At 44.2% G+C, this 18,149-nt stretch overlaps 1 protein-coding gene across 1 annotated transcript in view; it reads left to right on the plus strand.

The window, feature by feature from the left end:
- Positions 1 to 2,938: 2,938 nt before the first annotated feature.
- Positions 2,939 to 18,149, plus strand: part of RGS5 (regulator of G protein signaling 5) — a 193,960-nt gene continuing 178,749 nt past the window's right edge. The window contains exon 1 of the mRNA XM_073643078.1: positions 2,939 to 3,197. Within this exon, the coding sequence (XP_073499179.1) occupies positions 3,154 to 3,197 (44 nt within the window). The 5' untranslated portion in view covers positions 2,939 to 3,153. The remainder of the gene's footprint in view (positions 3,198 to 18,149) is intronic.

Here is an 18,149-nt window from a genome sequence, read left to right on the forward strand (position 1 = left end):
CTAATAGTGATAAATTATCATAGCATTTTATTAGAGACAGACAGGGAATCAAAAAAACTGGGGGAACAGTTTTATGAAACCGTAATAAATTTTATTCAATATTATATAAATATACAAGACAAGAAAAGATCATATAAAAATGGGGTGAGAAATACTGCAACAACACTATGGAAAGGATTGTAGAAAGTTCACCATAGTGAAAAAAAGGGGGAGACACATGGTCCCAGGCAGGTTATCAAATAATGAAGTATCCTAGTAATTATACTGGACCATGGAGTGCACTGATAAATATATTACTGACCTAAGATATAACAGATATGTATTTCAAATCCATCGTAAAGTAAGTGCAAACTAGTCCTATCTCTAGTGTGTCCTAGTCTAGGACTTAGAACCACAATGAGAGGTTAAAGTTACCTTGTGACATGTTGTCAGGTGAAGCAAGGTGCGCTTGGGACCCGTACGATAGCCTCGACACGCGTTTCACCTTCCGACTTCGTCAGGAGGTGTGGTAAGTAATAAAAAGCAGGTGCTATTTAAATGGATGAGCCTTGATAGCCAGCGAATCGTAGCGCAAATCGTCATGTTGCTCCTCCCCGTGGCGCGGCCAGCCGTCGCCCGCAGGAAACAACGGGAAGGAGGACGTACGTCACCCCCTCCCGTCGCCCTGGAAACCCGCCCGGCCAGCTATGCCACAGAGGATGAATAGTGCATGCACGAAGCGCGTCTGCGCTGTATATGGGAGAAGGAGTCAAAGTAGGTGTAGTGGAGTGGGTTATCTGTACGCTCAGACGGGAGCAGCATCTGTAGTGCCAAGCGTAGTGACCTTCTACAGCCAGATCCAGAGCGACTGTCTATTACACCTGACACACCCGTGACAACAGGTTCTTGATATAACATGTGAAACAAAATATAGTGTCACGTTCCAATAGAAAGTTTGTAAAGGGAGGCCAAATGTTAAGGCTATTTTAAAGCTGTTCACATGGATGATTTTGAACTGTGAGTTTTTCAAGTGGAGCTTTTTTTAGGAGAAGCTCTTTTTTGGGGGGTGGAGGGGGGTGGGGGTGTTTCTTTTTCTAGAGCTTTTCCTGAAAAAGTTTTGAAAGTTTTGGAAAAGATTTTTCCCCCTTAAGCATTTTCTTCCACTTTCTTGATTTGACAATGCCTAGTTTGGAGCAGATTCCATCAGGATCCACCTCAAAGATGTGACATGCACTTTTTTTTATTCCACCAGGCATTTTTAGAAACCTCTGGCAATATAAGGCTTAGGCTAAGTGCCCACGTAGTGTTTTTCAAGCGTATATGCTGCAGAATTTCCGCAGCATAAACGCTTGTCACACACTAGGTAATCCGCCCCCCATGGTCCCCAAGGGGATTCCGCAAGTCCTATGCCCATGCTGCGGATTTTTCCGCAGCGTTTATGCTGCGCTCAAAAATCCGCAGCATGTCCATTAATTTTGCGGAAGCGCGGCGTAATCGCCGCCATTGACTTGCATTGAGACGCATATAATCCGTGTCAGTACATTTGTACTCACGGATTATATGCGTTTCAATGTGCGGATGGTACCCAGTTCTGGAGGAGAGGAGACTCTCATCCAGACCTGGGTACCATTGTACCTGTAAAAAAAAGAATAAAAAAAAAAATAAAGTTTCTATTCACCTTCCGACGGTCCCCGGTCTCCTTCCCTTTGCTTGCGGGCAGGACTGAAGGACCTGCGGTGACGTCACAGTCATGTGACCGCAGGCCCTTCAGTGCAGTGTCCCGCGATCAGCTGGCAGACAGGAGCGAGCACAGCTACACACGCCGGGCCATCGGAGGGTAAGTATAGGTTTATTTTTTTATTTTTAAACATTCTTATGGTCACACTATATATATGCTGTTTGCATGGATTTATATAGTGTGACCTAGTTGACAAGCACTTTCCAAGTGATGCTAAAATCGCCTGGAAAGCGCTTGTCAACCCGCATGCGGAAATGCATGTGAAGAACGCTTCAAATCCGCATGTATTTGGCAGGAAAAACGCATGTACAATCTGCATGCGTTTTTTCTGCCAGGGAGATGCAGAAATGATGCAGAAATTTTCTGCTTCATTTCTGCATCGTGGGCACATAGCCTTAGAAAACTCATACGAACAGCAAAGTGGATTTCACATATAAATAAGTAGGGCGGCTTTAGCAAGTGTTTTTGTAGCGCTTTTTGAAAAGGATTTTTGAGTAGATCGGCTCCAAAAACTCAAAAGCTCAGTGTGAACATAACTGGGCAACCCAGTTTTTTAGATTAGTGTAGGGTCTAAGCATCAAATATGACACAAAAAGTTGCCTTTAAAGCCTGTGGCTAAGCCATGCCATATGTCACACCTCATGAAGATTATAGTGTTGAATTGCAACATTATTTTTAATCATTTGTGGTTGTGTTGGATTGTTGGTCATAAGTCACACATGACTTTTCCCCCTTGATGTGTGTGATTCTCATGCGTTGTACAACATTTCGGTGATTTGGCTTTTTATTAACAGCTAATCCCTCAACAGCAACTTCCAGACAGCAACAGCAAGTTCCCGACAAGTCACACAAAAGTTTTTAGTTGCACGTCTGAGACCTGCCATGGTCCAACCAAATCTACCAAGTAGTTTTTATAACGAACTCCAGAGTTGTAAAATACTGAAAAAGATTATGTCAAATAAGTAAAAATATTATTATTACCATGCAAAAAAAAATATAATAAAGCACTTTTTAGAAAAAGACTAAAACTAAAATACCTAATATTAAAATAAAAGTTTTTAGTGCGATGTATAATTGTGTATTGGAAGAATCCATCCACATTCTCTTCCTTCCAGGGTCTGCAGCCCCTCAAACCCTGAGGAAAGTGAAGATGTGAGTGTGGTGCAGCCTGTGCTGTAAGGGAGGAGGTCATTGGATGAGGGGCTGGCTCTCTTCCAGGGTTAAACCTCTATATACTTCTGCTAGTAAGAGACTGCTTCAGAGTCAGAGAAGTAGAGAGTGCTTCTGTCAAAGCTACACCAGACTGCCAGAGACAGACTGCAACAGAGAAGCAGAAAGCCAGAAACAGCTGCCTTCCAAAAATCAGCTGCTGCTTTTAAGACGGAAGATTTCCCCTGTTACTTTTCAAGGACCAGACTCACTTTCCAGAATCCAAAATGTGTAAAGGATTAGCAGCTCTGCCCCATACCTGCCTGGAGAGGTGAGAGAACTGGGATGTGCTAGAATATGGGGTTACTGGGTGCAGCAGAGCCAGGGTGATGGGTACATTTTACCTACATCTTGAAATTACGAACTGGAACACCTTATTGGAATGTGTAGATTTACATAGGACTGCATGTATTTTTTTTAAACTCAAGGAACTTCTAATACCCAATGTAGAAACAATGCCAATTCATCTATTTTATATTATTTTAGCAATAATGTTACCTTAAGTGTGAAATGTTTCAAAAAGTTTCACTTTTAGGGGCCAGTTCTTGGATAGCAGCCGTATTTTCTCGTCTGTATTATGGCCGCACGTCCTAGCTTAGCTGGGGCATATACGAGACGTTGCGTCCGTAATACGGAAGAAAAAAATATGAATTAGCCTTTAGGAGTAAATGTATTGGTGCCCAGGAGAGACGATGTCCAGTGATGGACCATTGTGGATGGCACGGGACAGATGCTTTGATGCTGCGTTATTATCTGGTTTGCTTTATCCAAATCTCATGACCCATTAGTAAATCTTAATAAAAGCCCAAGAAAATTATGTATTCAAGTTTCCACTAACAGCGGAGGACTAGTGGGACGTGTAATATTAAACATGAGCATCTGCATCTCTTCCAACTTTATGTATGGGTAATAAAAGAATGGACAGCTCTCGGGTATTCAGTTTCCATATGGAAAACAGTATATATGTATATACATATGATTTATTCATATTTATTTACCTTTTTTCCATATCGAAGATCAATACCCGAGAGCGGTCCTTTCTTTTATTGCACATACATAAAGTTAGAGTAGTATCAATTTATAAATGTGTATATATATACACACACACTTGGACCAGCGTTCATTGAGGTTTTCTCATTCGTTCCCTCGCTTTCACTGTAAGAATAGCGTTGCGTGCTTCTTTCTTGTGATAGAACTGTCGACCTCAGTGTTTTATTGGTCCTATAAATAAATTAGTTCAGTAATAAATTCTGCTACCTCTGAATCTATAAAAAGGGAATCAAGCGCTTAGTTCATAAAAATGTACATTTATTCCCCATGGAAATTGCGGCTTTAATTCCATGTAAACCTGTGACTTTGCTCTTGATAGTTACACGGTTCAGTGGATTTGGATGTATTAATCCATCCTGCTACATCCTACAAATTAGGCTTTTTTCCAGGCTCAGTGTAAGGCTGACTTATATACACACACATCTAACTCTCTGGGGGCTTTGTTCCATTTTCGTATAGTGGAAATCAATCAGATGTTCAGAACTAATTGGTGGGTGTGTTACGTACATGGATTGGTATCAGGCCACCACAGCTCTAATATTTCTCAAATCGAACAACTGAACTGGTTGGAAATATTCTATATTTCCATTATTATTGTACTTGGGTGAATTTACAATCATGGGGACATTAATATGAAAGCACCAATATATTCTGTAGCCATTGCCTGATTATAGCGCTTCTGCCCTCGAAGGAATATCTCAATAGCCTTCAAGGTGTCACCATATAATGATCTACCTACCGCTCCCAAGTTCAGTATCGGCTCATACAGTCAGAGAACGTCTAGTGCCAAATGGACGGATATGTGATCAGACCTGTGTTTGGGTCAGGATTTGAGTCGGTAATATGGATGTAGAAATGGACCCATATTAAATCGTACTTTAGTTCGATTTTCATGGCTATAAAAAAAGGTCCATTTCATCATCCCTATTAATAATGTAACCTTTGGACATTCTGGTATTGGGGCCGTAAACTATATGTCGGTGAGCAGCCTAATCGTTGTGCCTTACGACACACAGACCCATGTTTCCAACAAAGGTAACACTTGACTGGACACAGAATATATTGCTGGTTGAATGGCTTCCCATAAGATGGACATTCTGCTGATGATACCCTTAGATCCTTATATCTAAATTATATTGTAATTTGCAACAAAGGGCAAGAAATGGTGGAAATACATACTTTAACCACCACGAGTGGCAATGACCTTCTCCAAGACCATTTGTGGACCAGCTGTCCCCCATATAGACCAGAACACCAGACAGACAACTGTATGACTATATAGTTGCACACGTCTACCAGACATTCCCACTAAAAAAGAAGGATTCTGTGCAGCACATCCGCCATATTTCATATTGTACTCTAGTGTATTGAGAGTATAGTGGACTTGACTTTTCCATACAATCGTGGCTGCAGTTTGGCGACACATACCGGCCAAATGGATGGCGAATGGGCACAGTGATGACATGCTCTTTTGTATTAAAGTCCCGTGTATACTTCATGAGATTTTCCCATCATCATCATCACTGAGTGCACCACCGATGTAGCAAGAATTGAGTCTTATAACTGTAGGACAAAAAGAACAGGAGAAAGGAGATAATAGAAACTAAAAACCACCCCAAGGTGCGTCCTCTGTGTAATGGAAAAACAGAGCTACGGCAAACAATATCTACAACATTATAATGATGAGTTACAGACAAAATACTGATGGATTTCCCAAGATTTCCTTTGGCAGCTGGTATAAATTATTCTATAGGTCTATTCAGGTAGAACACTAGGGCGTTATACCGCACAATAACAGGTAGACTATTGTAGTAGTTTTGTAATGAAGGTAATATTTCATAGGTTTGTCTGGGTGCTGCAATACGAGCCTTAATTGAGGCCACTGATGATAATATCAGAGAACTATCAGCCTTATTAAAATTAGACCTGATTCATCAAAGTGATTACGCCAGAATTATAACAGCGATTATACCAGAATTCTGGCTTAAAATGCTTTGAAAATTGTACAAAAATGTTGCAACTTTTGGCATTTTCATGCCAGTGTCGGCCATCTCCGGCAAAATGGGCAGAGATAGGTTGGGATAGGAGAGCGACGGGGTGCGGGGATACTTGCTACTCTAATTGAATATGTCCCTGATTGTAATAGGATTTGTGGCGCACACCACTTTCCAGACTTGTCTAATTCATTAAAGCATGCACCTCTTAATGAATCAGGCGCCTCTGACTCCAGCACGACCCTCATCAAGACTAGCGTGAACAACTCTGGTCTTGATGAATCGGGACCTGAATGCCTAACTGTTGAAACTTTCTTCTTATGTGAGGTACTTATTATGTCAAAAAATATATATAAAAGCATCTTTTATTAATATGCTCTAAAAATTGGTAGGTTAAGAACAGAAACACTTTTCCTATGCGTTTCGAGAGTTAAATGCTCTTGGCTATGACTAAGAGCTTTTAACACTTGAAACGCATAGGAAACTGTCTGTTTTTAGCCTTCCAACTTTTAGATCATATCAATAAAAGATGTTTTTATAGATATTTTTTTGCGGTAGCTGGACCACCCCATTTTTCTTCACTAATTGTTAACCTGGGAATCGGCCCAAGGTCTTTTCCGTGCACAGCCTTTATCCAGGATTTATTACCTGAACTGGTGACCTGATGTGAATGTCTTTCTTTTCTTCATGACATTTTATATCAAACCTTTAGGCCACTTTCACAAAACGTTTAGTTCCTTATAAATGAATTGATAATGTATAGCGCCATGGAATAAATGGCACTATAATAATAATAATAATCATCCGAACGATGGTTCACATGCAGCAAGCAGTCAATGAACAAGCAAATGTTCGTAGTTTGGCTCATTGCAAAAATCATTGTTGCCAATGTAAGCAATGAACGTGCTGTCGACAATATGAACACTGTATTAATGATGGTAAAGAGCCTTTAAATGAGCACCGACCAGCTCATTATTGTCAGGAATCTGCCAGTGTAAATCAGCCTTAGTTTGCCTGTATTTTATAATCCCAATGGTGGATGCACAACATAACCCCCTGCAGTTCTTTATAATCATATCATAAAGCAAATCCAATCTCACATTGTAAGAAATTTACTAGTGTAAACTCAGGATCCCTTTAAAAAATATTAGTAATATTGAGATTTTTAGATAAGCAAATTTGCTAATGACTTTTAATATTAAACCACAGAAAATGACATTGATAACTATTCTTAAAGGGAATCTGTCACCACTTTTGAGTTGTCAGACCTCTACTATGGCCATACAGGGTAGAGAAAAAGTAAATCTATATTTACCTGAATGGCCCATAGTAGAGGTCTGATTGCAGAGAAAAGCGCTTTAATCAATTCTTTTTTCCACAGGCTTAGTGTCCGGGGGACGCCAAGCAATCCCCCGCTTTATTCCCCCAAATCCCCGCCTATCTGCTTATTATTCCCCCAAATCCCCGTCTCTCTGCTTAATTATCATATCCCCCCTCCCCTGCATGTCACAGGGTCCTGTGACGTGCACTGTGCTCCCTGATTTCCCGGGCATGCGCAAAGCGCTGCTCAGATGGAGCTCACATAGAGTGCGCTTTGCTTCGTACCGGCCCGTCTCTCCATGCACTGCACCGCAGGTTTCTATTGCACAGGCGCCAAAAGTCATTGTCACTTCCCGGCGCCTGCGCAATAGAAACCTGCGGCGCAGAGCACAGGCAGACGGAGCCGGGATGAAGCAAAGCGCGCTCTATGTGAGCTCTATGTGAACGGCGCTTTGCGCATGCCCGGGAAGTCAGGGAGCACAGTGCACATCGCAGGACCCTGTGACGTGCAGGGGAGGGGGATATGATAATTAAGCATATAGGCAGGGATTTGGGGGAATAATAAGCACATAGGCGGGGATTGCTTGGCATCCCCCGGACGCCAAGCCTGTACAAAATAGAATTGATTAAAGCGCTTTTCTCTACAATCAGACCTCTACTATGGGCCATACAGGTATGTATAGATTTACTTTTCTATACCCTGTATGGCCATAGTAGAGGTCTGATAACTTCAAAGTGGTGACAGTTAAACAGCTTTTTTTGGCAAAACACAAAATGTTTTAATTCTGTATAATGCCCACAAGACACAGACCACCAACGTTCTTCTGTGCCAAAATAAGATATCACCATAGAACATTTTGGTGGTCCAAATGCCCAGAGATCTGGATGATTGACCCTTGATATATGTTTCAATCTCCTTTGTGTGTTTGAAATATAAACTTTTTTAATAGATGAAAATCAAAAAATTCAGAACGTCCATATTGTCATGTTTCTTACTATTTGTGCTTCCTAGTGCGCTTTCTGAAATGGACACTGCACTGGTAATAGGGATAATCTACAGTTAGGGTACACGGGGCCAAATATTACTGTTAATGGGGGTAATCTCTAGTTGATGTAAATGGTACCAATTATTTTATGGCACTGTTAATGGGGGTACTTATCTTTTTTCTTGCACTAATAATGGGTTATTCTCTGGCTTGTTCTGGTAATACTCTCTGGTTAAGGCCAGTTTCACACGTCCGTATATCTCCAGTACCGGAAAAAAACGATACTGGAGATATCTGTGTCCTGTGTGCCCGTGTATCCGAGTGTGTCACACGTGTGGCAACTGTGTGCCGCCCGTGTGCCACATCAGGATCACACGGACCAGCTTCCTGGGAATCATTGTACAGTTAGCGCTGTTCCCAAGCACCGGGTGCTGAACGCTGCCCTCATCATGATTCATGCCGGCGCTGCGATCAGCACCAGCAGGGACAGTGATGAGGGTAGTAGTATCTGCTCCTGCAGTGAACACCTGTAAAAATAAGAATAAAATAAAAAATCCTTATACTCACCTGTCCTAAGTTTCACCCGCTGTAATCCATGTGACCGATCAGCAGAGGAGTCGGGGAGAGTGAAGCGCTGCAGTAAGTGACACATTGCTGGAATCGGGGTCCCTCTTTTTACATTATGCTGCCATGAGATTAGGCGACAAAAACCTGGTGACAGATTTTTTTAAATAAAATACACCCCACAATCACAGCATAAATAACAAAAATAGCAATTTTTGCAGTTTTTTAACATGATAATGCCGAACATCACCCCCCCCCCATCCCATGTGGTGTTGCTTAAATGTGTGAGGAAACCAGCACTAAGCAGCAGGAGAAGCTTTATATATTCACAATGGAAAAATTCTTGGTATATAATTCTAAAAAAAAAATTGTTTTCCTGGTTTTTACTCTTTTGCTTTTTGGAAACATTGCAGATCGGCCCCTGTGTTTTGATTTAGTCTTTGTGCTAATATAAACTTATGGTGTTGAATTCCTATTAATTCTGCATTCATGACATAATATTGAACTGAGATCTTTAGAATTCTTATCACCTGGCCAAGGCTTGAAGGATATTAACCAATTCACCAGGTATTTTTAGAATCACAAAGCGTTCTCAGTTTGTAAGGTGATACATCTGTTAGGATCAAGTTGCCAAATAATACTCCCACTCTTTATCCTGGATGATTGCCGGGCTGGTGCTTTGTGGATATCACGTTAGACAGCGTTACGGCTCTGTATCTAGAGAGGCTGTTGTTGATGTTCATCTGTATTACTCCTTGAAAAAAAAAGAACAGAAGCAAAATGTTTGCATACCTGTCCTTTCACATAAAACTTGTAGAAAAGCCGTGCTGCTGCTTGTCTCCCACAGTTAATGCTACTTTTGATGCACATAACACTTTCATATGTCAAGAAACTGTCCTCATTCTCATGCTCTGTAACTTCCAATGCGCTTTATTTGATTGGTGATTCCTCTGTGTTAAACAGTTTGCCAGCACTATAGGTACTGGCACTTCATTTTCCTCACTTCACAAAATACGCTATGCCTGCCACTGATATTCTATATCATCAACTAAAAGCTGTCTGTTATGTCTGTATGAAGTTTGACAGACAGGAGAGCAGGAGCAAAGAGCCAAAACCCTTCCTGACTTCATGTAACCTGCTGATACAGGTGGATTGCACTTGACAACAGGCAGTGGACAGCAAGTTAGTCAGAAAGGAACACCTAGTGGTGAGATTTCCAAATCTGAAAGCTTTTTTTTCATATTTTTGCTTTGTATGCCCCCATAATATTCAACTATTTGATTTATTAAAGGAAAGCAGCAAATAAAAGGCAGAACTCAGTGCTGGAGGAATAAATGTAGAAAATGTTGAAATTTGAGTCATTCTGTGCACTGACATCACTGCCAATTCTCTGACAAAGTAATGATTTATGAATGGTGACATAAATAGGGACCCTCCTGTGTATTCACTCAAGGCCCTTGATACTAGGACATCTAAATAGCCTCCTGGAAAACCAGTCTTGGGACTGCCAAATATACTTGGTCAATAATGAATAATGGGATGCATTTATATCACTAGCTTTCAAAGGGCATCATATAAGTCCCTAATCCAAAAATATCCCAATATATAGCACATGGATATCAGTATGTGTGTATATATATATATATATATATATATATATTGTGACAGTGTCACTGGTTTTATATGTGAGGGGAGGTATGTGTCATTCAGGATGCTCTCCTGTGTGAACTAAGACCTACTTTATTTTTCTGCCAGCGTGTTATATGCTGGTAGATTTACTCTGTTAAAGGGTGTGCGGTTTTATGGGAATGGCAAAGAGGGCGGGACGCCATTCCCCCTACCTCCCCTCAGGGTGTGGCTGAGCAATGTGTAAAAGCTCAGTCCTGTTTTTTTTTCTCTGGAGTGTGGTCTGGAGAGGGAAGTCTCCAGACAGTATTGTGGAAGCTGCAGAGCTTGTTACTTGGACTGTGCAGTTTATGCTACCGAGAGCGGGCGGAACCCGCTCATCTATGGACTGAGCTAGACTTTGTTTATTGTTTTTTTCTTTCTCCTGCGAAACCCTGCTGGTTTTTATGCCAGATAATAAACCAGCAGGAACGTAACCTGAGAACGTGTGTCCTGAGTCTGTCTCCGGGAGAGCCGAGCGAGTCGTCTTACTACAGTTGGTGTGAGAGTGCGGGCAGGATTCCAGGAACACGTGTACCTGCCACAAAGACCGGTGGATGTCCTGGGTGAAGGCTTCCAGCCTGCCAGAGAAGTCCAGCAGCATGGAGGAGCTCGTTAATCACCTGGTCCAGGCCCAGCAGAGCATGCAGTAGCAACACCTACAGGCCCAGCAGAGCATACAGCAGCAGCACCAGGAGACGACCAAATTGTTGCTTCAGCAAATCCAGTTGCAGCAAAAGTCGCAGCAGCAGCACCAGCAGGAGGCGCAACAGCAGATACAGCTTTTGGCGGACGCCATCCAGAGCAGGGTGGCCGCCCCACCCCCAGGACCGACTGATGATTCTCACGTCAGGAAGGCGGTAAGGTGGGCCATGCAGAAGATGACCCCTGGGGATGATGTAGAAGCATTTCTGACTGTTTTTGAGAGGGTGGCTGATCGGGAGAGACTTCCACCAGCACAGTGGGCAGAGGTTCTGGCGCCATATTTATCGGGAGAACCCCAGAAGGCGTATTTTGACTTGGCGCTGCAAGATGCTAAGGAGTATCCCAAACTAAAGACAGAGATCTTAGCACGTCTGGGAGTAAATATGGCGGTGAGAGCCCAACGAGTTCATCACTGGGCGTATGCTAGCGACAAACCCCCTCGCTCGCAGATGTTTGACCTACTGCATCTGGTTCAGAAGTGGCTACAACCGGAGTCCTCCACTCCGGCCCAGATGGTTGAGCGGGTGGTGATTGACAGATTCATGCATTCCCTTCCCAAGCCAGTACAGACCTGGGTTGCCCAGGGTGATCCCCAGAACGCAGATGACTTCATCGGCCTGGTAGAGAGGTACCAGGTAGTCGAGAGATCTCTTGGGAAACCGGATGCAGTCACTTCTCCCTACTGGGATACCCAAAGGGGGGCGGGTTCACCATGGAAGGGGTCTAGAGCCACCACTGGGGGGCGTCCCACTCCCACTGAAGGTGCCAGTAGAACAGTTGGTAAAGATATAGTTTGCTGGCGGTGTCACAACCCTGGACATGTAGCCGCCAGGTGTCAAATATCCCCTGAGCCCATGGACTGCAGCCTTGGCAGACGGGTCTCCTATTATGCCTATCCAGCCTGTAGCGTGGACTGTCGACCCGGTGAGGGGCCGCAGGTGTGTGCAGTGTCCATTAATGGAGTAAAAGTGCTTGGGCTGTTGGACTCCGGGAATCTGGTGACCTTGATCAGAGCATCCCTTCCCCACCAGTTGATCCCTTCCAAAACCCTGGGCGTTCGGTGCATCCATGGTGACGCCAAGGACTATCCCGTGGCCACAGTAACAGTGGGGACAGACTGTGGTGCTCAGTCCCATGAAGTCGGGGTAGTAAAGGACCTGATACATCCGGTCATATTGGGCCGTGATTTTTCCTTATTCTGGGACTTGTGGGGGAAGGGAACTGGACTAAGTAGCATGGGGAAAAGCCAGGTCCTTGAAGAAGATGGAGATGGAGGAGTTCCCACTGTGCGTCCTTGTCGGTGACGAGGGTGAGACGGTGACCGAGGAGGCCGACCTCCCTGCGTTAGATATGTCCAGAGAGAACTTTGGGACTGCTCAAGTTCGAGACCTGACCTTAAAAGGGGCGTTCAATCAGGTTACTGTTTGTAATGGGGTTGCCCAAGAGCCCGGGGCCAACACCAGATTCCCCCACTTTGCAGTGCAGGGGGAGTTGCTATATTGGGTGGCCAAACTGAGGGGCGGTGAGATAGTGGAACAGCTGTTAGTGCCGGGGCCATACAGACGGCGGGTGCTAGATATGGCCCATTCACATGTTGTGGGGGGACACCTAGGGGTCGAGAAAACTCAGGAGACGATATTGAGAAGGTTTTATTGGCCAGGGTGTTATCGAGAAGTTCAAAACTATTGTAGGTCCTGCCCCACCTGCCAAATAACCGCTCCCTCCTCCCACTTCCGTAGCCCCTTAGTCCCACTACCTGTGATAGAGGTTCCCTTTGAGAGGATTGCCATGGACCTCGTGGGCCCCTTAGTTAAATCAGCTCGGGGCCACCAATATATCCTGGTCATCATGGACTACACGACTCGGTATCCGGAAGCGGTTCCCCTAAGGAACATGTCTAGTAAAAGTATAGCCCGAGAGCTAGTCCATATTTTCGCTCGGACAGGTCTACCTAAAGAGATTCTGACAGACTAAGGAACCCCCTTCATGAGCAAGGTGATGAAGGAGCTTTGCAGAGTCCTTCAGATAACTCAGCTTCGGACCTCGGTTTATCATCCACAGACGGACGGCCTAGTAGAATGCTTCAACAAGACCTTAAAGGCGATGCTCAAGAAGGTCGTTGAAAAGGATGGGCGAGACTGGGACTACCTGCTCCCATTTCTGCTTTTCTCGGTCAGAGAAGTTCCTCAAGCCTCCACTGGCTTCTCTCCATTTGAGCTCCTATATGGGCGGCATCCAAGAGGTCTCCTAGACATCGCCAAGGAAACTTGGGAGGCTGAAGTCATGCCACACCGGAGTATCACCGAACATGTCACCCAGTTACAGGAGAGAATGTCAAAGGTGATGCCCATCGTGAAGGAACATCTCCTCCAGGCGCAGGAAGCCCAGGCGAGGGTCTATAACCGGTCGGCGAGACTAAGACAGTTCCAGCCCGGGGACCGTGTTTTGGTGCTGATCCCTACCGTCGAGAGCAAGTTCCTCGCCAAATGGCAAGGTCCATACGAGGTGGTGGAGAAAGTCAGCGAGGTTAATTATAAAGTCCACCAGCCTGGCCGAAGAAAGCCGCATCAAATATATCATATAAATTTGCTCAAGCTGTGGCGGGACCGTGAACCTGTGGAAACTCCTTGCCTGGGAGCCGCACCAGAAGGCAAGGTGGAGGAGGTCACTATTGCAGAGACTCTATCACCGGCCCAGAAGCAACAGTGTCGAGAATTACTACAGCGGAATCGGGAGCTGTTCTCACAGTTGCCGGGGCATACCCAGGTGGTAGAGCATGATGTGCTGACAGAGCCGCACGTACGAGTGAATCTGAAGCCGTATCGGATTCCGGAAGCACGCCGGGAGGTGATCTCGGCCGAGGTGAAGAGGATGTTAGACCTCGGAGTAATAGAGGAGTCAAAGAGTGGGTGGTCGAGCCCAATCGTCCTCGTGCCGAAACCCAATGGAGAATGGAGGTTTTGTAATGACTACGGCTGAATGAGGTATCCAAGTGTGATGCGTACCCGATGCCCCGCGTCGACGAACTCATCGAGAGGCTTGGACCGGCGAGGTACATCACCACTCTCGACCTGACGAAAGGCTACTGGCAGATCCCCATGTCCCAGATGGCTAAGGAGAAGACGGCTTTCTCAACACCTGATGGGTGTTTTCAATACACGCGAATGCCGTTTGGACTACAGGGGGCCCCAGCCACTTTCCAGAGGGCTATGGATCGGATCCTAGCCCCACATAAGAAGTATGCCGCAGCCTACCTCGACGACATTGTGGTCTTTAGCCCAGACTGGGCTAGTCACCTACCTAAACTACAGGCCGTTCTGGACGCGCTAAGGAAGGCAGGATTTACCATAAATCCGAGAAAGTGTGCCATCGGAAAAGAGGAGGCCAAGTACCTGCGCTATGTTGTTGGGAGAGGTGAAATAAAGCCGCAAATCAAGAAAGTGGAGGCAATTCAAACCTGGCCGCAACCACTCTCGAAGAAGCAGGTGAGAGCATTCCTAGGAATGGTGGGATACTACCGGCGGTTTATCCCGAATTTTGCCATGATTGCCGCGCCACTAACGGATCTTCTAAAAGGCACCAAATCAACCATGGTGAAATGGACGGAAGAAACGGAGACCGCGTTTCAACAGTTGAAGCTAACACTGTGCAAGCAGCCGGTCCTGGTCGCGCCAGACTTCAAGAAAGAATTTGTGGTCCAGACGGACGCTTCAGAGGTTGGTCTAGGGGCTGTACTCTCCCAAGAGATAAATGGGGAAGAACATCCCATTCTCGATCTAAGCCGAAAGCTGTCCTCCTGCGAGAAGAACTACACCATAGTAGAGACAGAGTGTTTAGCCATAAAATGGGCCGTGGATACACTGAAATATTACCTACTAGGCCGGAAGTTTAGATTAGTATCAGACCATGCCCCGTTGAGATGGTTGAGGGAGAAGAGGGGTAAAAATGCCAGGGTAACTAGATGGTTCCTAGGGCTTCAAGAGTTTAACTTTCACGTGGAGCATAGGCCCGGGAAGTTACATGGGAATGCAGATGCCCTCTCTAGGATTCCCTGCCTGGTGTCAGAAGGTGCTCAAACCCCCGGCTTTGGGCAGAGGGGGGGAATATGTGACAGTGTCACTGGTTTTATATGTGAGGGGAGGTATGTGTCACTCAGGATGCTCTCCTGTGTGAACTAAGACCTACTTTATTTTTCTGCCAGCGTGTTATATGCTGGTAGATTTACTCTGTTAAAGGGTGTGCGGTTTTATGGCAATGGCAAAGAGGGCGGGACGCCATTCCCCCTACCTCCCCTCAGGGTGTGGCTGAGCAATGTGTAAAAGCTCAGTCCTGTTTTTTTTTCTCTGGAGTGTGGTCTGGAGAGGGAAGTCTCCAGACAGTATTGTGGAAGCTGCAGAGCTTGTAACTTGGACTGTGCAGTTTATGCTACTGAGAGCGGGCGGAACCCGCTCATCTATGGACTGAGCTAGACTTTGTTTATTGTTTTTTTCTTTCTCCTGCAAAACCCTGCTGGTTTTTATGCCAGATAATAAACCAGCAGGAACGTAACCTGAGAACGTGTGTCCTGAGTCTGCCTCCGGGAGAGCAGAGCGAGTCGTCTTACCACAGTATATATATATATATATATATATATATATATATATATATATATATATATATATATATATATATATATATATATATATATATATATATATATATATATATATATATATATATACAGTACAGACCAAAAGTTTGGACACACCTTCTCATTTAAAGATTTTTCTGTATTTTCATGACTTTGAAAATTGTACATTCACACTGAAAGCATCAAAACTATGAATTACCACATGTGGAATTATATACTTAACAAAAAAAGTGTGAAACAACTGAAAATATGTCTTATATTCTAGGTTCTTCAAAGTAGCCACCTTTTGCTTTGATGACTGCTTTGTACACTCTTGGCATTCTCTTGATGAGCTTCAAGAGGTAGTCACCAGAAATGGTCTTCCAACAATCTTGAAGGAGTTCCCAGAGATGCTTAGCACTTGTTGGCCCTTTTGCTTTCACTCTGCGGTCCAGCTCACCTCAAACCATCTCGATTGGGTTCAGGTCTGGTGACTGTGGAGGCCAGGTCATCTGGCGTAGCACCCCATCACTCTCCTTCTTGGTCAAATAGCCCTTACACATCCTGGAGGTGTGTTTGTGGTCATTGTCCTGTTGAAAAATAAATGATGGTCCAACTAAACGCAAACCGGATGGAATAGCATGCCGCTGCAAGATGCTGTGGTAGCCATGCTGGTTCAGTATGCCTTCAATTTTGAATAAATCCCCAACAGTGTCACCAGCAAAGCACCCCCACACCATCACACCTCCTCCTCCATGCTTCACGGTGGGAACCAGGCATGTAGAGTCCATCCGTTCACCTTTTCTGCGTCCCACAAAGACACGGTGGTTGGAACCAAAGATCTCAAATTTGGACTCATCAGACCAAAGCTCAGATTTCCACTGGTCTAATGTCCATTGCTTGTGTTCTTTAGCCCAAACAAGTCTCTTCTGCTTGTTGCCTGTCCTTAACAGTGGTTTCCTAGCAGCTATTTTACCATGAAGGCCTGCTGCACAAAGTCTCCTCTTAACAGTTGTTGTAGAGATGTGTCTGCTGCTAGAACTCTGTGTGGTATTGACCTGGTCTCTAATCTGAGCTGCTGTTAACCTGCGATTTCTGAGGCTGGTGACTTGGATAAACTTATCCTCAGAAGCAGAGGTGACTCTTGGTCTTCCTTTCCTGGGGCGGTCCTCATGTGTGCCAGTTTCTTTTAGCGCTTGATGGTTTTTGCAACTGCACTTGGGGACATTTTCAAAGTTTTCCCAATTTTTCGCGGACTGACTGACGTTCATTTCTTAAAGTAATGATGGCCACTCGTTTTTATTTACTTAGCTGCTTTTTTCTTGCCATAATACAAATTCTAACAGTCTATTCAGTAGGACTATCAGCTGTGTATCCACCTGACTTCTGCACAACACAACTGATGGTCCCAGCCCCATTTATAAGGCAAGAAATCCCACTTATTAAACCTGACAGGGCACACCTGTGAAGTGAAAACCATTTCCGGTGACTACCTCTTGAAGCTCATCAAGAGAATGCCAAGAGTGTGCAAAGCAGTCATCAAAGCAAAAGGTGGCTACTTTGAAGAACCTAGAATATAAGACATATTTTCAGTTGTTTCACACTATTTTGTTAAGTATATAATTCCACATGTGTTAATTCATAGTTTTGATGCCTTCAGTGTGAATGTACAATTTTCATAGTCATGAAAATGCAGAAAAATCTTTAAATGAGAAGGTGTGTCCAAACTTTTGGTCTGTACTGTATATATATAATATATATATATATATAACACTACCGTTCAAAAGTTTGGGGTCACCCAGACAATTTTGTGTTTTCCATGAGAACTCATACTTTTATTTATCAAATGAGTTGCAAAGTAAATAGAAAATATAGTCCAGGCATTGACAAGGTTAGAAATAATTATTTTTATTAGAAAGAATAATTTTCTCCTTCAAACTTTGCTTTCGTCACAGAATGCTCCTTTGCAGCAATTAAAGCATTGCAGACCTTTGGCATTCTGGCTGTTAATTTACTGAGGTAATAGTGAGACATTTCCCCCCATGCTTCCTGAAGCCCCTCCCACAAGTTGGATTGGCTTGATGGGCACTTTTTGCGTACCATACGGTCAAGCTGCTCCCACAACAGCTCAATGGGGTTGAGATCTGGTGACTGCGCTGGCCCCTCCATTACAGATAGAATACCAGCTGCCTGCTTCTTCCCTAAATAGTTCATGCATAATTTGGAGGTGTGCTTTGGGTCATTGTCCTGTTGTAGGATGAAATTGTCTCCAATCAAGCGCTGTTCACAGGGTATGGCATGGCATTGCAAAATGGAGTGATAGCCTTCCT

Source organism: Phyllobates terribilis, unplaced genomic scaffold, assembly GCF_046119375.1.
Source record: "Phyllobates terribilis strain yellow unplaced genomic scaffold, ASM4611937v1 Scaffold_8__6_contigs__length_399053987, whole genome shotgun sequence".
In the NCBI taxonomy this organism is placed as follows: Eukaryota; Metazoa; Chordata; class Amphibia; order Anura; family Dendrobatidae; genus Phyllobates; species Phyllobates terribilis.